The 27,326-nt window shown below is 49.5% G+C and overlaps 1 protein-coding gene and 1 long non-coding RNA gene across 7 annotated transcripts in view; one reads left to right on the top strand and one right to left on the bottom strand.

Moving 5' to 3' along the window:
* Window positions 1–5,662: 5,662 nt before the first annotated feature.
* On the top strand, window positions 5,663–18,062 carry Dact2 (dishevelled binding antagonist of beta catenin 2). Of its 3 annotated transcripts, none has more exons than XM_085687128.2 (4): window positions 5,663–6,011; window positions 11,549–11,681; window positions 12,621–12,899; window positions 13,942–18,062. In XM_085687128.2, the coding sequence occupies exons 1-4, from the start codon at window positions 5,904–5,906 to the stop codon at window positions 15,615–15,617; spliced, it is 2,196 nt and encodes a 731-aa protein (XP_085543254.2). In that variant the 5' UTR covers window positions 5,663–5,903; the 3' UTR covers window positions 15,618–18,062. The 3 variants fall into 3 exon arrangements, with proteins under 3 accessions (XP_085543254.2, XP_085543256.2, XP_085543249.2); XM_085687130.2 differs by having other exon boundaries at window positions 5,664–5,951; XM_085687123.2 differs by lacking the exon at window positions 5,663–6,011 and adding an exon at window positions 6,377–6,627.
* LOC125391782 (uncharacterized) overlaps window positions 16,715–27,326 on the bottom strand; it is a 25,172-nt gene continuing 14,560 nt past the window's right edge. For 2 of the 4 annotated variants that reach the window (XR_015001005.2, XR_015001004.2), the window contains 3 exons: window positions 26,671–26,768; window positions 24,766–25,034; window positions 22,862–23,153 (listed from right to left, as the gene is read on the bottom strand). This is a non-coding gene — a long non-coding RNA (uncharacterized LOC125391782). Of the gene's footprint in view, window positions 19,078–22,861; window positions 23,154–23,583; window positions 24,398–24,765; window positions 25,035–26,670; window positions 26,769–27,326 lie in introns of those variants that run through there. The other 2 variants (XR_015001009.2, XR_007229250.3) reach the window with 2 other exon arrangements.

The raw sequence follows: 27,326 nt of genomic DNA, 5'->3' as shown, positions 1-27,326 counted from the left end.
TATGTACATACACATAAACATGTGCATACCACATGAATACATACACACCATCACATGCATACAGTCACCACCAACCATAGATTAGTATGACATACATACACACCTTATGCATTATATGTACAGCCATGCATATACTGGCACACATACACTAGTCACCTGTACATACCACATGTGCACACACATGTGTATACATGTACCTACCTATACACTAGACACATCACACCTGTGCTTACATGGTGTATTTTCCCATTGTTGGTGTTACCCTGCTCCCACGGAAGGATAATCCCAGCCCTGAGCCCAGCGAGGCCAGCACCTTCCCGAGGTTCTGGTAATCAAGTCTGTCCCCTTAGCCTTGTCATCAAGAAAGAAGTCAGGACTGAAATGCCACCGAATCATACTATTGAATGCTGAATACACACAGAAAGAAACACAGTCCAGTTCGGTCTGCGTGTCTGTCATAAATGATCTAGCTCTTTGACAGGGCTTTAATGTGGCAGAAGCACACGATAAGGCTTTGTGCCTGTAATAAATTAGAAACAGACACTGATCTGACTCTTCCATGGCCCTTAACATTATAGAAGCATAACATGACTTTGTAAATCAAGTCGAAACCCCAGAGTTCAAGGTGTGGCAGCCACAGGCAAAGCACTCTGGAAATCTCAGCCACGGTGCCAGCTTTCTTACTTGTTCCCAGGAACCTCAGGTGAGGACGGTTCACACCTCAGTGACACCCTACATGGGGACAGCTTCTCTGTGGTTCACTCTCTCAAAGGACCAGTCCTGACACTGACCTCTGGGGACAGGAGAGGGACAGTTGGTAGCAAGTCATTCGGTAACAGTTTGTGCTAGAACACCAAGATGTACAACTTCTTGCAGCCCCTACACCCATATTCCCTAATATTTTTTATAAATGTTCTTTTACATTTAAAGGGGGAGATGATATAGGTATAATTAATTGACATTGGTATAAATCTTGATTTATTGATACAAGTTTAAGGTCAATTTTGTTATATGTATATGTATTTCTGCTCTTGATTAAGGTATTGTGATTGTGTAGTTCATTTTAAAATGTAATGTATAATTAGGAAATATAGGTTGATAATGAATAATCTTCTGTAATAGTCAAGTTTATAGTCATGTTAGTTAGATTATCTAGATGTCCATAGATATATTTCAGATAGGCATTCTTCATATCTTTCAAAGACTATAGAATATGGCATTTTAAATGTTTTAATAACTTAGGGCTTTTCATGACAATGAAACACGTCTGCTCCTGGCAACACCAGCTACTTCAAGAGGAAGATGCGCATTGAAGAGGCTCCTTAGTCATTTGGGCAAAACACTGCTCTCGCTTGGACTGTTACGTAGACTGGACACAAAGAACCCACAGAGAGAGGACTGCTAAGCTTGCTAAAGGTGAGATGATCCTTCCGGGTTCCTGATTCATGAAAGAGTCTGTGAGACATTCTGCAGGACACACAAAAAAGTGACTGAACTGCCTTTGAAATTTCCTGCTTCATGAAAATGTCTGCTGGATACTATGGGCCTGTAGGCCAAAGATGGATGCCCCAACGGTACAGAAAAACTTTAGGTGACTGTCCAGGCAGTGAGATGTCTCTGTCAATTCTAGAGTTTTGGAAGTTGCTTACTTCTTGTTTACTTAGGTAATATTATATCCTTCTGGAGTCTTTGCTGGAGTTGAAGAATAGTTATAGTTACAGTTTTCCTTTGTTATGATAAAAGATAAAGTAAATATAAATATTGTGACTATAATTCTTGCTTAGTAATTATTTTGTTATATGTAATTTTACTCTGTTAAAGTGAAAGCCTTTCTTTTTTGTTTAAACAGAGAAAGGGGAGATGGTATAGGAGGTCCTTCTATATTTGTGTTGCTTTCATTGGTTGAATAAAGAAAACTGCCTTGGCCTTTAGATAGGGTCATTGGTTGAATAAAGAAAACTGCCTTGGCCTTTAGATAGGGTAGCCCTTAGATGGGCGGAATAGACAGAACAGAATGCTGAGAAGAAGGGAAGTGTGGCAGATGCCATGATTCTCCTGCCTGAGACAGAGGCTGGTTAGAATCTTTCCCAGTAAGCCACAACCTCATGGTGATATACAGATTATTAGAAATTATTAGAAACTAATATGGGAGAGTTAGCCAATAAGAAGCTAGAAATAATGGTCCAGGCAGTGTTTAAATGAATACAGTTTCTGTGTGATTATTTCGGGGCTAAGATAGCTGGGTGGCAGGATGAGGCCCACTCCTCATACTACAGGAACCACAAAGGACCATTGGAAAGCTGATCACAAGTAACGGGGTATAGTGTGTATGGCTGTAGAGCCTAATGACCAATTAGTGTATCCCTCATGTCCATAGGCTTTTGTGGGCAGATGGTGCTGTGGGCTCCAGGCCCTTCTGATGCATGGGACCTCTTCAGCATGGCTGCATAGGTCCTCCACCTTGGACAGGAGTCCAGCTTGAAGATGGAGCGCTTGCTGCCTTTCTAATCAGGTAGCTGAGGTCACCTGTATGTAGTGACGTGAGCCATCTCTAATAAAGTTATCTCTTTGTCCCACAGGGGGCGCCCTTACTACTGTGGGCTGTGGAACCACACATAATAGAACTACAACTCCCTGGGCTGCGGGTGGGTGGCTCTGCTCAGCAGTGATTTGTCACAAGATCATTTCACCAGATAAGGAGACTTGTGCTGATGGATGTGACATCTCAACAGACTCTCCTTGCACAACTCCCCTTGCCTTCAGCAATACTGCAATTACTGATTTAATATGGTTGAGTTACACCATGTGTACAAGGGTGATCTTTACAGCATTGCTGTGGAAAGAAGAGAGGAGACAACTGGGCATCGGTCAGCTGAATGACGGAAGCAAGTCCGGACGCTGGAATACTTACTTCAAGGGAAGGTTAGACAGCACTGAAACGGCAGGGGACAAACACTATGGACACGGAGCCGTACAGATGTATATTAGGAATACAAAAAAGACAGACAGGGGATAAGCTAATGGGTGGATAGGAGATACTGTCAGAAACTTCCAGAAACACACAGAAGAAAACCGCAGCTCATAGGGACCAGAGAGAGCACATCAGACATTTTATACATCTACTGTGTCTTCCATATTATTTTGGTAAAAAAACACTTATATAACACGTTATGCAATGCACGAAGTTATTTAAGAAGGCCAAGATACAATTTTTAAAATCTGTTCAAGCCAAAAAAAAAATAGCTGTCACCATGCGTCTATTTAGTAAACATTACTGAGAATCAGGCGCAGAGTCTAAGAGTCAAAAATACCTCATCAAAGGAAACGCAGCTCTCCAGCCTCAGTCTCCTGAGCCAGTGTGTGGGACAAGCAGGGAGCTATAATGGAACCGAAAAGCAAGCTGTACCATGCTCTGGACGGTGTTTCAAGAAGCAAAGGCGGGGGAGGTGAGACCAAGTGTCCAAACGTTCCTTCAGGAAGAGAACCTAGCAGATGTAAGGGGGCAGCAGGCAAGGAGTTGAGCCCAATGGAGAGATACTGATGTATTAGAAAGGAGGGTGGGATGGAAGAAAGTCACGCAGGGCGTTCCCTCCCTCCCTCCCTCGTTCCCTCCTTGGGTGGCTGGAAGCCACACGTTGAGAATGAAGAGACCAAGGTCGGCCTTAAGATGGAAGGACTACTGGCTGCAGTGTTGGCAACCGACCACGAGGGGGCGGCTGGAAGCAAGGAGGCCGGCAAAGGGGGGTCCAAAGAGATTCTGGGGATCGCATAGGCAGAGATACAGCCCAGTTCATGGTAGGCCTATTCAAGTATTGTAGTTAATATTTAGTGACATTTAATTAAGCCTTGCCATATAAACAGAACTTCGCAGTGAGAGGCACCTTGAAGAGCTAGTGTCCGTCTGAGGATCCCATTCGCTGTACACTGCACTCGCTGTACACTGCGCATGCACACTTATGCTGCCAAGCTGAGTGCAATGAACCCAATCACCATGGTTCTTCTGTGCGTGTCCCCAGCCACTTCTTCAGATCCAAGCTCTGGACAGGCTCCTTTTCAGGTCTTTTGGCTACACTGTCAAACTGACTTCCAGGGTCCCTGGCCTCCGTTATACCCCCTAGGTTTCTTCCTTTTCACCAACCGTGGGCATCATTACTCCTTACTATGTCTGCCCATCTGATTGGAAGGAAAAGCTTTCCTTGCTTTGTAACGGGTAAGCTGTGGGGGCGGGGCATCGTCACAGGCATTACATGTCACAGCATACAAGAATAAACTGCCTAGTTCCGTGCACCAGCCGGAAACACCTAAACAATGAAGTTGGAAAATAATTTACAACGGTGTAAGGATGAAGCAAATACTCAAAAACAAATGTAACACGGGCACAAGACTCCCTGGTAACTGTGAGGCGCGGCTGAATAAAGTGATCACAGATCTGACTGTGGGCAACGTGGCCCATATTTCTGCACCGGGGATACTCAACCTCGGGTCGTATTTCCCACTGATTGACAGATTCTGGACATTCCCCAACAAAACCCATGCTGTCTCCTCGGCAGAAATTGGCAAAGTGACCCCTAAATTCCTGTAGAAATGTGAAGGGCACAGAGCAGGGAACACTTAAGCATCCAGACTTCAAAACCCCTGGAAAGCGAGTCATTGACACAGCTTCGGCCTGGAACAAGGTCTAATATGACAGTAAACAAAGATTCGTTCAGTGCGATCAATTGGTTCTCCACAGGGTCCCACACAGCTCCGTGGGGAGGGGATTGTTGCCAGCACATGGTTGTGGGCCAATGTAATACACATCTTCAGAAGAGAGAAAGAGACCCTGGTGGATAGACCAAGGTCAGAGATCAGCCGGAGTGGATGTATAACTTCAGGGTAGGAGCTAAAGCTACAAAAGCTTATTAGGGGAAGCCTGCAGTAGAATCGGACAGCGACTTCTTGGTCATAACACAAAAAGCACAGTGACAAGAGAAAGAAAATAGATGCGGTGAAATAAAAATAACGAGTGAAAATTTTAACTGAGCCTGGTGCTGAGAGTCTACCATCCAGGTACACACAGAAGGCTGACCTGGTCTACATGGTAAGTTAGAAAGGGCTGGTTACATGGTAAGTTAGAAAGGGCTGTGTAGGGAGACCCTGTCTCAGAACTGAACAAAACAAAAACAGGAAAGCAAAACAGAAGCCTACAGACTGGAAGGAGGGGAAAAAACTGAGAATCCCGTATCTAAGGATTTTGCAGATGGTGTCTAGTAAGGAAAGAGTATAAAAGAGTCTCTGATCTTAATTACTAAAGATGTCACCAATTCAGAGCAGGCAGAGCGCCTGGGAGGCCATTTCTTCAGGGAAAAGATGCCTAGCCTCTTCCGGCCTCAGAAATTGCTGGCTGCCAGCTGTGCTCCACAGCCCTGGGCACTCTGGGTGATATACTTCATGCCGCGGGTGCGGCTGGCACCTTCCCACCCCTGCTTCAGAGGCAAAGGTGAACGCTCGGGAAAGCAGCCTGGCATGTCTTCAAAACCTTGAGCACAGTAGCCACCTGTGATTCACCGATTCCTGCCTTAGGTGGACGCTCAAGTGAGAGGAAAGGGTTTCCACCCGGCCTGCGTGCAGAAATGAGGTGCAATTTCTTCCTAAGAAACGCTGGAGAAACATGAGGGCTATCACCACACAGCCGAGAATGATTCCGTCAGAAAAAGGAGGTTCTGGGGGTGCAAAATGGGTGCATCCGGAAGTCTAAGAACAGTAAAAAGACCCGGATAGCAGGATTCCACTCAAAACAGTGTCCACTGGAGGCGGGCGTGGCTGTAGAGGGGGTGTCTGAGCATGTGTGCAGAGGAGGTGCGGGCGACTGATCATGTGTGTAAGGCTTCCTTCTGGAATCCAGTGTTCCTGAAGTGACCACCATGGTGAGAGCTGCACAACTCAGGAACTTGCTAGAAGCGTCCTTAAAGGTGTGTGGCATGTGCGCTAGGGAGGATTCGGTAAACTGCGAAGCAACCAGAGGTTTTCAGGTACATACAGGTGTGCACTGGGAAACCTGGTGGTGGGTGTTCCATACTAAACAGGAATGTGGTTTGTGCAATGTGATTTTTTTTGTCTTTTTTTTTCTTTCAATTTAAAAACCTAAACAAAACCTTTCTCCGGCCGTGCCTAAGCTCTCCTCTGTTCCTCTGCGGAGGGGCTTTGGCCTTTCCTGAGGAGCGCATAGGTCTCAGGGGCACAGGGGTTGGGTTGTGCTAGGGCGCGGCGTGCCGACGGGGCGGGCAAGGGGCGGCCGCTGTGACCTCGGGCGTCGCAAACACCGCCCTCCGCGGCCAACGATAGGTCCCACCCCACCTAGGCGACCTGCGGCCGGGGGCGGGGAGACGCGGCGGGGACGCGCAGCGCGGTGGTTGAACGGCCGGCGGGGAGATGTGGGCTCCGAGCGGCCCGGGACCCGCGGGCTGGGACCGCCGCAGGGTGGGCGCGAGGCTGCGGGCGGCACTGGCCGGGTTGCAGGAGCTTCAGGGACTGCGCGCCACGCAGCAGGCGCGCGTGCGGGGCGCCCTGGGCCTGCACCCTGCGCCCGGGCCCCGCGGCCAGGAGCTGCGGCTGGAGGCGGCGCTGGCGGCGCTGCGGGAGCAGCTGGTAAGGAGAGAACGGGATGCGAGTGGCCATGGGGGCGTGCTGGGGAGCGACCGGGGTGCAGCTGCGTGGACTGAGCGAGCGGAGAGGCCTGATGCGCGGCTGCGTGGGGAGCACGCTACGGGATGCGTGCTGGGGAGCCGCGCGCGGAACCTGGTGTTGAATGCGCAGCGCCTCTGCGGCTGACACAGCATTGATGCGGAGGCGCGCAAATCGGGATAGACACAGGGGACTCTGGCCTCAGTCCCGGAGCAGGTCATCCCGCTGCACAGCGGTACCGTATCCCGCAGGGCACCCTACAGGGTTCACTTGTGTCACTGGGGAGTCTTGCTGGCTGATGCCAGTCTCCAAGATTGCGTGTCACCTGATCCGTTTTTAAAAACAAAACCGAGTGTGCTCCTGTCTGAGGGACGTGGAAAGGGGGATCGGTGGTGCTTTCTCAGCTACCCGCGCCCATTGAGTGCACCTCTGTGGACCACTGGAAGCCTTCCAGGGCTAGAGTTACAACCTGCTTCTAGAAACAGCTCAAGGTGCTTTGCAGTACTGCGGTGTTGTGTTGTTGTTGTTGTTTGTTTGTTTTTCGAGACAGGGTTTCTCTGTGTAGCTCTGGCTGTCCTGGAACTCGCTTTGTAGACCAGGCTGGTCTCGAACTCAGAGAGATCTTCCTGCCTCTGTCTCCCAAGTGCTAGCATTAAAGGTGTGTATCACCACCACCCGACACTGCAGCATTTTTAAAATAACAAAATGATGGTCTCGGGTGTAGTGGAGTCTCATCCATAACTCTTAAGTGGGATTTCTTTGACGGAGAAATTTGAATCTGTCCTGTTGAGAGTTGGTAAAAGTCCAGGGTGAAACTGTTGTGTTCAGTCAGCTTTAGCTCAGAACTGCGTTGGATTTGTGACTAAAGAATCAGGAAGTCCAGGGTCTGAGTCACTCCCCAGGACACCTGGAATCTTCCCTGGGTATCAGAGGAAGGTGGAGAACTGGCTGAAGGTGGAACCCAGCTGGCAGCCTCCTCCAGACTGTGAGACTCTCAGCTGCCCAGAGACAGACATGGCTGGTGTGGGTTGGACTCTGCAAATTGCTGCACCCAGGAAAGAACCAAGGCATTACAACAGGTGCCTGTCGTTCAAAAGACTACACACTCCGCTTCACGTGACCTCAACCAGGCAGGCGCACTGCCGGTTACACGCATGACCCGTTCCCTTAAGGTTGATGATTAACTCCGCTTCAGCAGCACACAGACCCAATCTGTGATCCCTCACACTACAATTACCAGCAGCCTTTGGAGACATCAAACAAAGTTTTTGTTCACACACACACACACACACACACACACACACACACACACGTGCGCTCACGCACACACTCCCCTCACCACTACCATCACTATCCCTCTCCGTGAGACCAGAAGGAACACACAGGCTTTGTTATGAAACTTAGTCACAGGAAAAGAGAAAAATAGTTGAATTTATGTGGCTTTAACCAGCACTTAGCACTTCAACATTTTTCTTGAGGGGGAGAGCAAGGGTACTTGTTAGATAAAGAAAATAATGAAAGGGCTGCCAGTTAAACCCGGCAGGATCTAGATAGCTCACTGCCCTCCTGCTGGCTCACCTGGCCCTCAGTCAGTGTTCAGGTGTGAAGACCGGAAGAGTCCTGGAGTCCCCTGCAGTTATTCTGCGGGAATTCTCAAGTAAGGACGGGTTTAGCTGTTTCTAGGGATTCAAGAGATGGGCTACGCCCTGCTAATTGCGGTGTCACAAAGGGACTCAGCAGCAGCTGCTTAGGGGAATTTTGTTCATTAGATAAATCAGTGACTCGTAATGACTGGGGCCAAAAAACAAACAAAACAAAACCAGAGGTGATTGCAGCACTTAATCCTCCTTATTCCAGACTTCTTTGCTGATGAAACCCCATGCCCCCTGACCCCTGACCCCACAGTCTGCTTCAGGTGGCCCTTTGGGCTGTCTTCATGAGTGTTTTCCCTGGGCTTGTCTCAGGAAATGGCTAGAGTTTTTACTCGCGTAAGTGAGCTTAGGTAGAATAGCACCCTCTTGGCTTGGCACTATGCCAAGAATCTGTAACATTCTATCATGCCTCCGCTACATCCAGAAGAGGCGTCCTGGGACAGCAGACCCATATGAGGACCGGGGGTGACCGGTCACGACTTGTTCTAAAAGTGACAATATGCATCAGCTGTCCCTTTCCCTGGCAGGCTTAGGCGGTGACACCACAGGAGCAAGCCACAGCGATTCCGTAACCGTCAGTGGTGTTTTCCTTGGCCTGAGCAGCTTGCTTGATTAACACACAGGGGGCAGATGGAGGTCACATGAGAAGCAGATGAGGCCAAGAGCAAGGAGGACCGGGCAGACTTCTCCAGGGTCTCCGCCAGTCTCACCCATGAGCCAGCGAGCAGGGCCCTTCACTATTGATGGATGCGCTATGAGGTTTGCAGGAGGCGGTCAGGGGTAATTCATGCATAACACATTTTCTGTGCTCACTATTAGCATTCCAAGAGAGGAAGGAAGTGTCTTAGATACCATCTCTACATCCTGAACTTTTTATCCTCCAAATATACTACAAAGTTTTTGTTTTGTTTTGTTTTTTGTCAAATGCTGGGGTTGCAGGGTGGAACTGTCCATGGGGAAAGGTGTAACACATTCAGATCCAGTTCTGTGCAATGGTGTGGACCTTCTAAAGGAATCAGCCAGCTGCCTTTCAGTGGAACCATGGAATGGCAGGACTCGGGCATTTGGTGACCGCCAGACTTAGCTGGTGAAGGTACAAGGTCCTATCCCGGAGCATTACATAGTAAGAGCCCAGGATTTGCAGGTGTGCTGGGGGTGGTTAGTTCTCCCTTGCACCAGGCCTCTGACGCCTGACCCCAGTTTGGGGGATCCTGACCCAAGTGGCCCAGAGCACCCTTGGCATCAGCATGAGGCTTACAAACCGTAGGCAGGCTTGGTCCTGGGAAGAATGCCACAGTCTGGCTCCGTAGCCAGCCGTGCTCCGCCCTGGTCACAGTGGCTTTGACCCTGAAGTTCAGCCTAAGGGATGGTGATGAAAACTTGAAGTAGGGGTAGAGGAATTAATTGGGGGTTATCAATCCCTATGGTGAGCTCACAGCAGAGCCCAGAGGCTCCTAAGGACTCTGGGGTCTTGAGACCTTAACCATTAACTAGGAACTAGCTGCCTGGGCTGGCTGGACAGATGCTATCTACAGAGCAGCTGGTGCCAATGTGTACATAGGGGCCAACCTTTGGGAGAGGGCAATCAGCCAGACCTCTGAAGAAAGGAATTTGAGAGAGACAGGCTGTCACTCACTGGACTGGACCCGGCAGACGTGCTTGGTGTCTGTGGGCAGCATGCGTCAGAGTAGGACAAAGAAAAATCTCTTACTGGAAAAATCCATGCCAGTCCTTTGATGGGCCTAGTGCCGGTCTCTGAGGGGGTAGAAAGGTCATGCCTGTGTCTCCATCCTGCTTGTCTGGGAGTTTGTGATGGGAGCAGGTTCTGGGAAGTTTTGTTCAGTTGTGACATGGGCGGCTGTAGGAGATACTGTTGCCCTCAGACACTCTTCAAACCCTGGGTTAGTAGAGTTGGCACCTAGCAGCCCTAAAAAGCCACGTGGGCCACCGACAGACAAGTCGTAATGAGACGCCGAGAAAGGACATTTATTCAGTATGTCCACATGAAGAAGAGACAAGCAAAAAGGCACAGTGATACCCCCAAGTTCATCTTTGGGGTACCCTTCTAGATTTAAAAAGAAGTAAGAGATGAGCAGTCCTGATCAGGGTGTGACTCCCCTGTCCTTGTCTCAGATGCCGAGAAGGTGGTAGGTGAGTTGTCAGAACTGGGGGAGTTTCTTCTCGGGAGACAAGCTTTGGCTCCAGCTGGTCCCTGCTGAAGATGAGATTCTAGGGAAATTCCGATTTCTTGGTGCCCATTGTCTCTTCAGAAAATCTTCTTTCCTGTGGGAGCAAGAGCACCCGGAGGTGGCTCCCACCCCCACCCCGGGTCAGTTCCTGCAGGGGAAGGCTGAGCCTGTTGAGATTGGCAGCCGTGCCAGCCCAGGCCAGCATCCCACTCAGCTCACCCTGGCCCTTTGCGAAAGCACTTGTTCTGGTGAACAGGAAGTCATTACTGCCGGCATCTGGTGCCGGTGATTTCCCACGCTGCTGAGATTTCTGATGTAGCTCCCCACTAGAAAAGTAATGGTCACACTCTTCCACAGATGAGCCGTGTCCCTCTTTGTTTGCCTTAAACCTGCTTGTTAATTAGAGGAAAAATGTGTATGCCACCAGCCCAGAAATCAGGAAACTGCACGGTTGAAAGAAATCAGTTCGTACTAAATGCTCAGTACTGATTAGTTTATGTATGAGCACACAGAACTCTCCCCACTTCATGTGGGCTGCACAGTGTGTGTGTGTCTGTCTGTGTCTGTCTGTGTCTGTCTGTCTGTGTCTGTCTGTCTGTGTGTGCGCACGTGTGTGCGTGTGTATCTATAGAACTGGGGACTACAGTATAAAGAAGCCCATCCTCTGGGGACAGTCTTGCACAAAAGGTTTGCCAAGCTTTCCAAGTGAAGCTGGGGTCTCCTACCCAAGTGCACACTCCCAGGTACCATAGGCCGTGGAGGTGCTGTGTGAAGAACTGTCTTCACTCCTGCTAGACTGTGTGCATATGTTTGTACATGTGTGTGTGCCCATGCACACACACACACACACATGCCAAGGGGAGACAAATCCTTCGCGGTACATTCCAGCAGACCCAGGGAGTTGCTTCCCACGAGTTAACATGAGTTCGGAGTTGGAGTCTGGGAGCCTTCCCGGTGTCCACGGTGGCCCTGTTTTAACCTTGGTCCTGGTTTAGATCTCTGCATTCACGTCGGTTTTTATTCTTTCTCCTTCTTTGCCCCCAGTCACGGTTGAGGCGGCAGGATGTAGGCCTGAAGACTCACCTGGACCAGCTGGACCAACAGATAAGCGAACTGCAGCTGGATGTGAGCAGGTCGTCCTGCGAGGCCCTGGACAGTGACAGCAGGCCCAGCTCGGGTACGGCTGATGGTGCTGGACACCCTAACACAGGTGTCACAGACCTAACGCTGTGGACAGCCTGTGTCCTCAGCTGATCTGACACCTGAGGTCCCCTGAGCAGCCTGGGACGTGGATGTGACTAAAGACATAAAAAGCTATAAACACGCTGAGAGAAAATACAAATATAACAAACATATGAAGTTTAAATATAATATATAAGCTAAAGAGTTTACATACAGTACAGTTTACACAGTGGCTTACACATATGTAAACTACCAGCTGATGGATTAAATACCCCAGGAGCTCCTGGGTTTGCTGGATGGCCGTAAACCATGCTGCAGATCACCTACGTCATTTACATCAGTTTAACTGGCCCCTCCCTCCCTGTGCACCATCCCAGACCTCCTCAGAGAAGGTCACTGTTGGCAGTCTTTGCTGGCTTGTGTGACTCTGGTCACCTTTGCTTTCTCAGTATGCTCCAGGTGAAACTTGGCAACAGGGATCCCTGTGTCTGGGTTACAGTGGTCACAAGGTATCTGTGACAGCAAGCCCGGGGTATGTGGAGTCCCCTTGGCCCTCTGGTACTTGGCTTTTGCAGTCTAACATGGGATGTGCTACCCCAGCAATCCCTGGGACTGAGGACTCCCAGGAAGGAAATGCCCCATGCAGTTGCGTGTTAAAGAAAGGAGATACCTGTAGCAAAGGAAGCTCTCCTTCTGAGCACAGCTATAGGGTTCAGGTGAGGGTTCAGGTGAGGTAGGGTCAGTTGTTTCTGTAGCCACTCGCAAGGTTACCAGCAAGAATCTAGAACATTCTTGTTGTGGACCTGTCCCCACAGGCATTCTTAGGAGCCCCTCACCACTCCCTGTGCCAGGAAAAGCAAAAGAAAAAAATCTGAGTCTTCGGGTAGAGCCCGCTGGCCAGGGGTGCACTGACCACTGTGTCTGCTCTGTCTAGGCTTCTACGAGCTGAGTGACGGTGGTTCCTGCTCCCTTTCTACCTCATGTGCATCTGTTTGCAGTGACCGCCTGTCCCCCTCACTGGGCAGCTGGCTGCCTGTGCTCCATTCCTCTAAGTCCAGGTCTGGCATGGGGGACTGGCGACCTCGCTCTGCTGATGAGACCACTGTCCCTGCATGGAGCCCACAGCCCAGTGGAGAAGAGAGCAGGTTCCCGCATGGTGCAGAGGACACAGACCGCCCGAGGGGCATGTTCCGGCCTAGACCGGTGTCTACAGGTGAGAGAGAGGGGCAGGAGAGAGCAAGAGTGCCGTTTGGGTGAGAAGGATAGCAGATGATGGTACCTGGGCTCAGTGGGGAAGAGGCTGACCCACATGGATGGAGCAAGTGTGTGTGTGTGTGTGTGTGTGTGTGTGTGTGCGTGTGTGCACGTATGTGGTTTTCTTGTTTTAAATGAACATCCAGAAACTCCAAAGAAGCATTCAGATCATGTGACACACCACATTTAGAGTAAGAATTGAGGCACAAGTACCCTCCATGTTTTCCCAAGAGAAAAAGATGTCACTTGTAACATGATGGCCTGCTTGTTGGGGTGTCTTTCCTGCCCAGTTCCCAGTCATTAAGTCCCAAAGAAAATCACACAGAGGTCTCCAGAAGATTATAAACTGATTGGCCCATTAGCTCAGGCTTCTTATTAGCTCTTGTAGCTTATATTAACCCATTATTCTTATCTATGTTAGCCACATGGCTTAGTACCTTTCTCAGTGGGGCAGGTCACATCCTACTTCTTTAGTGACCTGGGCAGGACTGGGAGGAATGGGCTTCCTGCTTCCCAGCATTCTCCTGTTCTCATTGCCCCACCTTTACTTCCTGTCTGGTTGTCCCACCTATACTTCCTGCCTGGCCAATCAGCATTTATTTAAAACATGATTGACAGAATACAGACAGTTCTCCCACACCACTTGGACATGCGCGCACACACACACACACACACACACACACACACACACACACACACACACCTGGGCTCTGTGCCAGCTTTGGTCTCTCTGTGCAGAGTCTTCAGTTTCACTCCCAGGTGGTGGATGCTGGAGCAGTTCCTGCCGTGAATGTCCCATGTATGGCTGTACACATTTCTCCAGGTAGCCTCCCAGCCGTGGTTAAGTGGAGGCACTGAGATGATGCTTTCTTCTCCTTCTCACTGAAGCTGGGGGCCCATTACACACTGTCGGAGCCCATAAGAGCCCCCATATGCGCCTATGGGAAGCAGGGACTTGGCGTCTGTCTGTGTTGATGTGCTTTTCATGGTCTCATTCCCAGGTGATCTTGAGAGAGTCCTCCCAGATGACCTGGGGCTTCAGAGAGCTGGTGCTGATGCTGTACCCCCATCCCTCCTCTGCCAGGGGATAGAGGTCCCGGCCCACACACTGGACCCCAAGTACCAGCGTGATCTGGTGGCCAGGGGTGGCCAGGAGGTGTACCCGTATCCCAGCCCCCTCCATGCAGTGGCTCTCCAGAGCCCGCTCTTTGCTCTGCCTAAGGAAGTGCCACGTTTTGACATCTGCTCGCCTTCCCCGGAGCCTCCTCTGGTCCCTGTTGATCAGAACAGGACTCAGGCTGGGTCTATCCGCGAGCTGGGCTCGGCCGAAGCCTACATCCACAGGCTGTTGCGTCTGCGGGGCCAAGAGCTCCCTCTGCCGGATGAACTGCAGGAGCAGGGAGGGGACACGGCTCCTTTCCCACGGAAGCCATGTGGCCAGAGGTCAGACAGTGGAGGTCAGCTTGAGAAGTTGGCCTACGGAGTGGACAGGGGAGGAACGAAACCAAGTAGGGATGCTGCCAAGGACAGCCTCAAGCAACAGGGGCCTGTGTCCCTTGTGGTTACTGAGCCCCTCAGCAGCCCCCTGCAGGAGGAAAGCACATGCTGGAATCCCTGTGTCCACGGAGACAGTTCTGTAAGTTTCTCTCTCTGCTCCCAGGCCCAGCAGCCCCACAATGACTATGGCCAAGGACAAGCCCTATCACCATCCAGGGTACTGGGCCCTGAGAGCCCCCCTCTGGACCCAGGGCCCTTTGCCTACCCTTCTTACACCACTGGTGAAACCTCCCCAGTGAGGCTGAGGATGGGATCTCCCCAGAGCAAGGTGGTGAAGGTCAGAAGAAGAATCAGTGATAAAGTGCCCAGGCTGGGGAAGCAGCTTCCACCACAACCCGAGAGACAGCAGGGCACCCATGCTGCTGCATTGACTCCAGAATGGGGCCCCTCATGCAGGCCCCAGCGGGGAGGGCTCAGCAGGGGCCCCACACTGGCCAGAGAGCCTCCTGGACGCTCCTGCTCTGAGTCCACCCTATATCCTGTGCCCTTCTTTGTCCCCCTGGTGGTGGCCCAGCAGGAAAGTTACCCAGCATCCCAAGTTCTGTTCCCAATGGAGGCATCCCCCCTCAGCTCTGCAGCCAGGCGGAAGCAGCGCAGGTGGCAGTCTACTACAGAGATCTCAGCCAAAGCCCGCTCGGTCAGCCAACCTGGGCCCAGCTTGGGTCCCCCTAAGTCCCCAGTCAGGAGAGTAGGTGGTCCCCAGGCCCAGAGCAGGCCCGCACTTGCCCGTCAGGATGCCTGTGTGAGGAGCGAGTCCGACCCTTCGGAGCACTCGGCAGAGTGTGCCTCGCTGTTCCACTCCACCATTGCCGAAACCAGCGAGGATGAGGAAGCCAGTGACCACACTGCCAACCGCTTCGGGGACGAGTCTAGTAGCAACGATTCCGAAAGCTGTGTCCAGAATAGCCGCAGTGGCCTGGGGAGAGGCAACGCACAGGTTGGGCAGGGGGAGCGGGCGTGGCCTCGGGTGCCGCCCCAGCAGTCGCCACGGGCCCCAGGAAGCTCCAGGCCACCGCTTCCCCCTGTGCCCAAATTGTGCCGCATCAAGGCCTCCAAGGCCCTGAAGAAGAAGATCCGCAGGTTCCAGCCAGCAGCCCTGAAGGTCATGACCATGGTGTGAGGCCAGTGTTTTAAGCCTAAGACCCCAGAACGCGCAAGGCCCTTCCACACCATTTGATGAGGAGGCTGAGGGAACCACACTGTCGGCTTGAGGTTTCTCAGTCACCCTCACTGTGGTTGTAAGTTCTCTCGGGTGAGTTTTCACCCAGCCGTTTTCATTGCATGATTCCAGCTGCAGCTTTGCTCTCCATCACGCTCTGGCTGGTATGTGGGGAGAGGTCTCTAAGAAGGCATTCCTTCCCAGAGACGGCTTAGGCCCGTCACATCCTGTTCGGGGGACCAGATTTGAATTCAGCTCCACACTACACTCATATGATAAATGCCTGCACGATGCTGATGTCGTACCAAATAAAAGAACCACATTCCCCTTCTGCAGCCGCTGTCCTGTCTGTCTGCCTTCCTAACATGGGATGTGCACTGACCCAAGGGAGGAAAGGCTTTTTGAGAGTAGAGCCTAAATTCTGGATTCAACACAGGTGAATTGAGTAGGAAAAAAAATTGGAAAAAAAATTTTTTTCACCTTTTTTTGTCTTTCGTTAAAAAAACAGTCTCCTTTCAGAGGATGAGGATGATAGGTTTTCAACTCAGCTGTTCAGAGCCGTACTCAGAGGCAGCCTTCTCCTGGATCCAACACGCTGCCCTGGAGGGGATATGGGGGTGCATCTCATGGGGTGCCTGCCCTTCCCCTGCACACTTCGCAGAAGCCTTGAAAACGAGGAGACAAGAAGACTGTCTGAAAATACTGGGGCAATGACGTGTCACACTTGAGCTAAATTTTTCTGTCACAAGAGCTTTGTATAGGGCGAAAGGTGGAGAGAATTAGTTAACGTTCAGAACAAAGACATCAGCCTCCCTTGAGCGGGGAGGGAAAGAATGGGAATAAATGCTTTGGGGGTTTCGAAGTGAAAGAAAACAAGGGGCTTTTGGTGCCACCCACTGCAACCTGCAAACATTCTGAAGGGGCCACGAGAACAATCTCTGAAAAGCAAACATTCCAGTATCCGCCTTGACTTCCTGCCTTTACCTCCTGGGATTGCTCGGGCCAAGGCATCTGTCTCCCTCCTAATTTCACGGAGTTTAAAGGAACATTAGAAGCCAGCCATGACCCGGGGTTTTATTGTAAAAGGTAGTTTTTCCATCGCTGTAACAAAATGCCTGGCAAACTTAAGGAAGAATGGTGTGTTTTGGCTCACGGCCTCAAGAGGGTTCCATCGATCACACAGAGAAGGTGTGGCATGGGAAGGCAGTTCACATCATGGTAGGCCAGGAAGCAGAGAATGGAATGGATGTGGCCCGAGATGATGTACCCCCGAGGACCAGCCTCCAGTGACTCAACTTCTCCATCCACGACTCGCCTACAAAAGTTCTCAGTCTCTCCAAATATCACCACCAGCAGGGGATCATGTGTGAGGAACGTTTCAGATTCACGCCATAGCCTTCTGCCCAGGGCCCTGAAGTCTTCTCACAAAGTCCATCGAGTCCACTCTCAAAGAGTCCCCACAGCCTTAATGGGTCTAGTGTCGTTCAAATGTCTTGAGTCCAGAGAAGTCATGGCAATCTCTTAGCTGTGAGTCCCAGAAAAATTAGATCTGTATGCTTCTAATACACAGTACATAGCACTGGCTGTGTGGCTAACGTGATCTGATTCATTGCCTCATTCCTGAGGTGAGGGGAAGCAGATTTTTGGTAGAACTTTCGCCTATGAAAGCTACTCGGAGTCCCGATGAAGCTGTCTGGGGCCCTGCCCAGACCCAAACCTGCATCCCTGCTGCTTTTTCTGGAGAGATGGCATAAGCTCCATGGTCTTGCTGGATGTAGTCTCTGTCTGAAGCTATGCAGGTTGGGGCTCAAGTGTACCCCCATGAAATAGATGCACTTGGGCCTATCTACACATCTGTACAAGCAAATCAGGAAAGCCACACAGCTACACAGTCTGCTCTCAGCTCTCTCTGTGCCCCAGCCGTGTGTGTGTGTGTGTGTGTGTGTGTGTGTGTGTGTGTGTGTAGATGGACATTTCTGTCCCACCAGGTCCGCAGCTGTTTGGTCCCAAAGAAACACACAGAGGCTTATTTGATTATAAATTGTTTGGCCTATTAGCTCAGGCTTATTAACTAGCTCTTACAACTTAAATTAACCCATAGTTTTTGTTCATGTTTAGCCACGTGGCTTGGTGCATTTTCCCAGTAAGGCATTCCCATCTTGCTGCCTCTGCATCTGGCTGGTGACTGACTCTCTGCCTCTCCTCTTCCCAGAATTCTTAGTCTGGTTGCCACGCCTATACTTCCTGCCTGGCTACTGACCATTCAGCATTTTATTTAACTAATATGAGTGACAAATCTACAGTGTACAAGAGCATTATCCCACATGTGTGTGTGTCCATCCCCCTTTTCTCTTTCTTTGTCTTTTGTCTCCTTGCAAATAAATAAATAAGTAAGTAAATAAATAAGTCTCCAGTCGGATTTGTGAAAACCCAACAGGAACCATTCAGAGACCAGAGCAACTTACACATGAGGCTCAACTCCTAAATGGTGCTGGCCCAGGGATCTCACTACTGAGTAACAGGTGGGGACCCTGGGTGGAAAATGATCAAGATTCCCTCTGAAGACAGACCTGGATCCTAGGGGTCAGAGCCTGGTGGGTGGTAAGGGCTGAAACTCTGCAGGGACAGGTTCTGGGCAAGGCTACTACTGCAGGACTCTGGACATGGCTATCATTTAGAGGAAAGTGTTCAGGTAGCCAGAGAAGCCGCTGAATTTCCCTGAAGCCCCTGACTAGAAACTGGCCACACAAAGACCCTGCTTCTCTCCAGCCCACATCTGCCTGTGTGGCTGGAACTCAGACATACATTTTGATTTTCCAGAGTCAGAAACTCATTCCATGTCTTCTGCTTTCATTTGCTCTGAAGGCGGGGTTGGGATGGGTGAACACATTGTAGGAGATTCCACCAGGGTCCTCTGGGCCTTCTGAGCCACATCCTGTGGCTCAGACAAGGACAACTTTCCCACCGGAAGAACTCGCTTTCTTTAAAACGGGAAGCAAGTGGTGCTATAGGGTTCAGGATGAGAAGCAGGCTGATAATGTCAGAGCAATGGCCTCTCTGGATTAGCAGAGTGACTCCACCCACACTTCCTGGTGCTATAGGGCTCAGGATGAGAGGCAGGCTGATAATGTCAGAGCAATGGCCTCTCTGGATTAGCAGAGTGACTCCACCCACATTTCCTGGTGCTTTCCCCAAGGTGAGGAGTCCCCCAAGTGCTCGGGACATACTACAAGGTCAGGGGGAGTAGACAGTCTGAGAACACAGGCAGTGGGAAGCATCGTGACACACAGAGGCAGTGGAACCGGGATGCAGAGCCTCTTTGAAACAGGTACGATGGCCACTGCAGAGCTCACATTGAAGAGGCTCAACCAGCTCCATGGCAGATCACTCTGCTTCCTCAGGCAGAATACACGGATCTCACCTGAAACGGAGAGGGACAGTTTATTCTGTAACCAAACATGAGCATTGCCCCGGAGCTTGAATTCGGGTTACCCAAGCACCACGTCCTAAAGTGACAACATTTTTGTGCAATTTTTACATCAGCAGAATAGAGAAAGGTCATAAATCAAGGCACTTTTAAAGTATCTTGGTGGGGACATCAGTAGCTGGGTTAAAGCAAAAACACCTCTGCTATAACCTCAGACGCCATCTGACGGCGTTCTTAGCTTTGAGGTTGGTGAAATCTAAGGGGTCTGTTTGTACATTCCAAAAGGATTTACCTAATAGCCACGAAGATGGCAGGCCACATGCAGAAGTGGGCAATAAATGGCTGTTTGGAGGACTTAAGATAACTCAAGATAATTCGTCCCCCGGCCCATAAATTCCATCTCTCCACGGCAGCCACTGACGTTCTAATCGTCAATCAGCCTTCTAGAATGTTTAACGTAGGTGTGGCTTTTTTTCTGAGAGCGTCAGTTCACATATTTCAGGGTAATTTTCTTTCAGACATATCTACTCCTGGGGTGGCAGAGCAGGAGCCCCCTGGGCAGTGCGGCTGTGATGTGGGACTCACAGGCGCCTGGTGGCAGAGGCTGGCAGATGAGCACCCCCAAAGGGTGCAAGACAGTCCAGCTGACGCATCTACCACAGCCTCCTCAGAAACTTTGCATAAGTTCTAGCGTGTTTGAATTCAAAAGCATCTTAGAAAAAAGAAAGCCAAACTAATGCAGAAATGAAGTATATATGATTATAATTAGCAAAGACATTAAATACAATGTTAGCAAAAGTACTCACCTCTCTTTAATGAACTGTAACATTTGAGAAAATACGCTTAGGGCAGGGGTGGCGGTAAAAGCACTGGGAGGCAGAGGCAGAGGCAGGAGGACGTTTGTGAGTTCAAGGCCAGACTGATCTATGCGAAGGTAGGTGGGTATCAACACGGTTTTATGAGGAAATGGGTCATATCCCACGAGGGCAGCAAGGTAGATGTCCCGTGGGTACCAATGGCCACACTGGCTTCTGAGGAAAGGGTATACTTCTCAGTGATCCTGCAGCTTTGGGATGGGCTGGAGAGAACTCTGGGTCACAAATAACATCCCGCTCCTCAAAGAAGAGCATAGCCTGCAAACCCAGCCCCACTCTGTCGCCTAAGAGCAGAGGCAGGAGAAAAGAGGTGCCTGTGAGCTCATCCAACAGCTGGGTCCTTCTGCCTGACATCCCGACATCTGGACTTCTAGGGCAGAATGTCAAAGCAGGCGATCCAGACAAGTGACTATCCAGAGCAAAGTAGTAACAACTGGAATAGAGAAATGAATGTAAAATGGCCAGTATCTGTGAGATACCGCTAGAGCACCTGTGGTCTGCAACAGTGCCTGACAGCGTGGACTTAAGGCCCACAGCGTAGGTGGCTCTTTACAACCTTTTTTTCATCTGAGGCATTTTGATTGGCTCTCTGCATGCACAGGTGATGCAGGCAGGAACTGCACTGGGCATCTTCAGGGTCCCTCAGCCTCCGTCCCACCTTCCCAGAAGCCTGACTACATTGTACATGGGATTCAGGCAGTATCCTCAGAAGAATGGCCTCTTTCAAGGCCAGTGTCTCCCTGCTCAATCCCCTGGGGAAGTACTGAGAAGGAGGAGCTAGATCAGAAGCAGAACTTGGGACTCTGAGAGAGGAAACTGATGTCTCTGGTTCTGGGAACAATTCATTGTTCTTATAATCAGGACAGCAGGGACTGAGGAAAGACCCGATCTATTCAGGATCCAGCTCATCCTATTTACTGAACACTTGCTGTATATGATGAACCCTACTGGACGCTATCATGAGGGACCACTCTGCAGAAACTGTTTGGTGCAGTGAGCAGAGACCGCGTGGTAGACTTCCAGGACCTGCACCAGAGCATGCAGCTGGATGCAGAGGACTGTGGAGTATTTGGGCCCAGCCAGCAGAGTGCAGCCAGAGTTTGAGTTAGGTGAGGAAAGGAGGGAGAAGGATCCGTGGAGAAGCAGGTAAGGCTGAAGGCAGGTTTTGAGCCTGTGTGGTATCCAGGGACCAAGTTCCCCCAAGAGCACAGACGGCCACCTTCAAGGACCTTGGAGAGTAGAAATGCACAAAGGTCTATCCACAAAGAATGAGTAATGATTGTACATCCAGGGTCTCTGAACAAGGGACCCTATGGTCACTGGGTTGGGCAAATCTGCACACAATGAGATGGAAAAGCCAATAGGTAGGAACAGAAGGGCCACTGGCTTTAGGGGAAGCTAGAGGTAGGAGTTCTGGGTAGCCTTATTGAAATAGGAAGGGGGCGTGTTACTGACTCCTGTTGGTCTCCTGTTCTTTATATCCCTGCCTATCACTGAAGATGCTAGCCAGCTTCCCGACAGCCATAGCGGGCAGCTCCTGAGGCGTGTACAGGACAGGATGGTTTCTGGAGAGGCTATAGGTGTGGGACAAGTTCCCCTCACACCTGAGGCTTGGCTGTTGTCTCTCTGTATACTCAGTTTCTCAGAAGCAGGAGGTCATAGTTAGATTTGTGTTAAGAAAGGCCCCTGGCCCCAGCAGAGGCTGAGAGCAGGAGAGGCTGTCTCAGTGAAGACCAGGTCTGGGGAGGGCACTCAGGGAACCACCCACGGTGCCCAGGCTCAGCTCCAACCCCACTGCCCTTTCTCCTGGGTCTGTTGGTGTGGGGCCACACAAAAATACCGATGTGTTCGGGGCTGCTCGTTCCCCGTGACGGCTGAGAATTTGCACAGCAATAAGATCAGCTTTAGAGGGAGAATGTTCTAGTCAGGATTTTTGTTCATTTTTTAAAACGTTTTAATTACATTTTCATTCTGCTTTTTCTTTTATCTAGAGGTTCCTAACGAAGAAACAAACAGAACAGTAATGAAAGGAATTCAGCAGGCTCAAACCTTTTGTCTTAGGGATACTTGTCTCTATTTGCATACCCGTATCCCCTTCGAATTTGGAAATAGGTTTGTGTAGGCACGAGTCGTGTCTGATATGCAAATGGGCTATGTAAATCAACAGGGTGCACCCTCAGGTCTCTAGGGCAACAGAGCACCCAACAGCAGACACCATTGGTAGTTTATGCATGGAACAATCGGTGTCTATGATCTCCTGGGCTCTGAACAACATGACTTATTGCCCGACCACAGGACCTGTGCCTTGTTCAAAACAGCAGAACTCCATAGGTGGTGCACCCGCTCAGCTCTGTGCGCTGGGCCTCTTTTGTTTACATTCACTGGCTTTGTGAGAGGCTTGCGGCCAGCTCTGGGGACCGTACTCCTCTTACACTGCCAAGGAACAACTCAAGCTCCTCCTCATACTCATCTCCAGAAAACCACGGGTGACACAGCAAAACACAGGGCATATGAGGAAGATTCAGCTTCCTCTTGCTCATCCGCCTAATGCAGATGATGCCCAGCTGTGGAACCCCATCAGCTGCTGGCTTCTGAGCACAAGAAGACCACGGGAGATCCCACTTATCTCACGGTGGAGCCCTGGTTGGTCTGGAATCAGCTCAAAATTAGACCTCAGAATTAGAGAGATCCATTTGCTTCTGCCTCCCAAGGGCTGGGATTAAAGGTATGTGCCACCATGCCCCTCAATAGGCAGATTTTAACATATAACTTTTGACATACAGCATGGATGGGAGAGGCCAATTTATCAAAGAATTCCCACAGGCCTGCAGCTAAGAGGATGCCATCTTTTGGGTTTGAAGAGGCATTCACTAGTTCTAATATTTACAGCAGCTAACAATGACTGACATTTATTATCTGCCATTTATTTTAACAAGCACATTGATTGCTTATTAAATATGCTGAGCACGCATACAAAGCACCTCCAAGGGTCTTTCGGTGCCTGCGACAGTTCTGTGAAATGGGTGTGGTCCATGTGTTGCACCCACACTATAGTAAAGATGAAGGACCTGGAGCAGAAAGGAAGAACATGTTGTTGCTCGGGTGACTTCTTAGCTGGTGCAAGGGTGTGGCTGGGGTCAACCAAGGCCTCTGGTTTCAAAGTCAGCTCCTCTTTCTGTGGTCACGACCGCACGGCTGAAACACAGACCCATTTACAGCTTGTGGATGGTCCACTATCTTAATCCAGGCTAGTCCCAGGAGTTGCCTTTAGCTGACACTTCAGGGGTAAAGCGCCCACCTCTTCCCAGAAGAAGCCGACATCTAAGACTTTTTCTCACCCGCTCTGAGAGCTGAGGTACAGAAGCCTCGCCAAACTGCCCCCGCCCACCCCACCCCTGCCATGCCCTAACCCAACCCTTAAGTCTACCCCTGTTCTTGCCCTCACCCCCTTGTCTCTTCCCTCCAAGTGAGCCCGGCCTCAGGCAGACCCTCCTTGCACAGCGGTGGCAGAGGACACAGTCACCTGACCCCTGGGAGAAAGAACTCCACAGCTCACAGGCTCTGCCTCACTAGTCTTGCTAGTTCACTGTTATTTTTCTTAAACCTCAAAGATTTTTTTTTCTCATTTCCAAAACTGTTATCTCGTTTGACAGTCCAATCATAACCTTCATGCCTAGAAATATGGGGTGCTCTGTTGTCTGTACTCAGAAGGTCACGTTCATGAACAAATAGAGACCGTCTGTCAGTCCCAAGGGGTAGCGCTCACTAGATCTTCTTCAGAACACATGTTGCTGGGTTTCCTCTGAGTATTTTGTTTTAAATACAGCCCCGGCCTCATGCCGCTGTTGGAGCCCCACTAACGCTTGTCAGAGTTGGACCCTGTGCAACGTGGCCCATCTTGGATTCCATGTTTTAATTTTGCGGGTCATCATTTCTGCCATCTGTGTGCTCACGCAGCACTCGGGGAGGACGTGACATTACCATGGACAGGATTTATTGGGCCTGACCCGGGAAGGCTGCCTTGGTGCCTCTTGCTTCTCCTGTTTGCCTGGAGGGACAGACTCCCCACTTGGGTGGTCTGGCATTGCTGTCAGTGAGGAACCACCCCAAGACTGGCCAGGCAGAACTCTGGGTATTGTAGAAATGCACCCTGTAAGCTGCTCCCCATTTTCCTGTCCCCAAACCAAGGAGGTCAGGCATTCCAACAGGGAACAGCAGCACCTAGGGAATGGCATCTGCTAATATAACCAGCCACAGAGCAGAGGAAGGGGTCTTGCTGTTCTATGCCATCCCTGATGACAGATGAAGAGGAGCTGGGGGATGTCCCGAGGCACAGCAGGATCTCTCAGCACGTCCGGTCCACATGTTACTGTGCCTGTGACCCCAACTCGTTCATGATAAGACCCGCTCCATATTTTCAAGTTCTCTAAAATGTGAGTCTATCATAAAATAAAAACAAATATTTTACATTTGGTGCAAAACAGAATTCCTGTGTGAACAGGAGCCTTCAGGCCAGTGAGATAGGGCCTTATGACATGTCTCTCTCTCTCTTTCTCTCTCTCTCTCCCTCCCCCCACCATAAATTCTCTATCTTTCTGCTTCAGGCAATAAACTTTACATGTCTCTTGAGACACTTGTACAGGCCAGTGTCAGAGGCAAGAGACACCACAGTCCTGTTATGTCTGTATTTCATGCACACACGGGTGACAACTGAAAATCAAGTTCCTGGATAATATCCACAGAGTCACAGCAAGATAGTGAGTCAGACAGACGTGCAACCAGGCCGGCCAGCAAATTCCTCTCTTACCTGCTAAAGAGACCAGTCAGCTGTTCTCCAGCTGTGTCCTGTGGGGGTGATCAGAGTTCTGGGTCTGGGGTGAACCCAGATACCCCCTATACCAGCATTATCTTCCGAGTAATGGAAGATAAGGATCAGGCTCCTGGTGTGGAGTCCTGACCACTGAATGCTTGTAGGGTCACCCCCAATCCCCGTCGACCAAGGAGATGTTGGATGAGGTATATATGAGACCGTGTTCCACTTGGACTCAAGGCCTTCAGGAAACTGTGTGGCCAGACCTGTGGAGAGGTGGAGAGGCCTCTGTAGGCTAAGCAGAATGACAGTCACACCTACCATGGCCACCTGACAGCTTTCCCTCCACCTAGGGGACTGATGCCCAGGGAACTTGCGGTTGACTTTCTCAGGTCTTGACATCTGACCGCACCCATTCAGCTGCAATGGGAATGTGGTTGTAGAGCCCAAAGTGACACCCCAAAGCCGTTTCTCTCTCTCGTCTCAACCCCTCCTCGGCACCCTGGCTGTCCCTGACTTGAGTGAGCGACCACAAGCATGCACACACCTTCTTGTCCCCATGCCAGGTTACACAAAGCCATGATTGTATGCCACAGGCAAGACTGGACAGGGTAGCTGGCACTGGAGATAGGCCGCCGCCCTTGCTGAGGGCTCACGGTCTGGGACTTTAGACACCTCCCTTTGTTTGATGATGCTATAAACCCTGACATCTGGACGTGTTCTGTTTATCCCCTCCAGCCAAGGTTCGCCTCAGCAGGAGAAACGGCCAACTGAAGCTGCCCTGCTCCTTGGCTATTTGCACAAAGCACTTAGCTTTCTCAGAAGTGGTCAGAAGCACAGGGCTGTTGCCAGGCCTTCCAGTCTGCAAACAGGCCCAGAAAGGAGCTTCATTAAGACAGCTAACTACCTGCTGTCTCCAGTATGGAGGACAGGGGTGCCCTAGAAGGGATGCACAGACTGTACAGCTGCTACCTCAAAAGCAGGAACCCCGACAGAGGCGCACAGCGTTGTGTGGTATAGCTGAACAGCGACAGCAACCAAGGGACAGAAGAGATTCCTGATTCAGCAGACTCGGGATGCCCAGACAGAGTAGATCGGGGCAGAGGCCAGCTCAGTCTCTCTCACAGGATGGGTGCCCACTGGCTTTGTCCCAGAAGGACATCCTTTGTCGTCACACCACTACTTACATCAAAACCCTTACACTTTCGACATTACCTACTTATGTTCTAAAAAATAAAATCCAATTTCTACCAAAAAATAATATGTTTAAATTTCCAAATTCTACTAATAAACCATTGCCATATAAAAAAATATATAATACTGATTTAAAAATGGGTTAACATTATAAAAAGGTTTCCAGGTTTAATTTGGTACTTAATAAATAAAAAACAAAAAACAAATTTAAACAATTAAAACAAATTTAACAAAAATAAATACCTGTAACTTCTTAAAATTGGTTTAAAAAAGGCTTTAAAAATTAAAAATATAAAAAAATTCTTCTACATAAATTACAAAATATAAAAAACTATAAACTATATCACTATTAACCACAACCACTTACCCCTAGCTTAAAATACCATGAGTTATAAACTCATAACCAAAATAAAAATTTATATTTACAACTAATGCCAAGCCATGTCTAACATAACCAACCACAAACTCACACCAGAGACATTTGTCTAATAAAAATCTATTCTCATATATCTAATATAATAATTCTAAAAATCTACACCACATCAAAAAACAATAACAGATTTAAACAATCTTTTCTATATGAAAAATAAGCCTCGTGCCTAATAAAAACACATTCAAATGCAGTTTCTTTAAGCCTGACGTCTATTTGTCATTTGCCAGCTCCCCTAGTCCTACAACCCTGCCCTGTCAATCCCACTTGGTTCTCACACTCTGGACTGCAGCACACAGCAGACAGGCCCCTAGCATCCAGTCACTCCATCAGTTAGGGCAAGGTCTCCGGTGAGGACACCAGCTAGAAGCTGAGCCTGTGTAAAGAAAAATAAGCCAAGTAAAGATGGAATACACACAGAGAGTCTGGATTATGCATATTATGGTGTTTTCTTTGAAATTTTTGCCTGTAGAGAGACATTTGATTCTGGGGGCTGCTAAGTTAAACCAACATAAAGATATCTTGACTTCAAAATTTGGGTCTATGGATATGTTGCTTTGGAAAAGAGATTCTGCTTTTGTTTCTACAGAAGATGAGAACCTGTGGATTCCTTTTAGGCTAATGTGGTTTGATGGAACAAGAGCTCCCCAAAAAAGATCTCTGTGATCTCAAAAATACTTTGCTCAACAAACAGCAGGAAGCAGTTTGAAGAAAACAATATCCAAATTTCCAAAATGATTGTTTATAAAAGTTTTTATTCATTTAAAGTGGGATATGGTATAGAAATGAATACTTCACATCAGTACAGACTTTGGCTTATTGATACAAATTTAAGGTCAATTTTGTCATATGTATTGCTGTTTTGTTTAGGGTATTATGTTTAGGCAGTTCTTTTAAAAATAATGTATAATTAAAAATTATAGATTAATAGGTA

This window comes from Myodes glareolus, chromosome 1, assembly GCF_982192425.1.
Source record: "Myodes glareolus chromosome 1, mMyoGla1.1, whole genome shotgun sequence".
NCBI classification, from domain to species: domain Eukaryota; kingdom Metazoa; phylum Chordata; class Mammalia; order Rodentia; family Cricetidae; genus Myodes; species Myodes glareolus.
This window is presented reverse-complemented; position numbering and strand designations above follow the sequence as displayed.

What these genes read in the sequence shown, in the direction of transcription:
- Dact2 (XM_085687123.2), top strand. Translation starts at nt 6,412, where the DNA reads ATGTGGGCTCCGAGCGGCCCGGGACCCGCGGGCTGGGACCGCCGCAGG. An exon ending in TGACAGCAGGCCCAGCTCGG is followed by an intron (nt 11,682 to 12,620) that starts GTACGGCTGATG and finishes TGCTCTGTCTAG; the next exon opens with GCTTCTACGAGCTGAGTGAC. An exon ending in GCCTAGACCGGTGTCTACAG is followed by an intron (nt 12,900 to 13,941) that starts GTGAGAGAGAGG and finishes TCTCATTCCCAG; the next exon opens with GTGATCTTGAGAGAGTCCTC.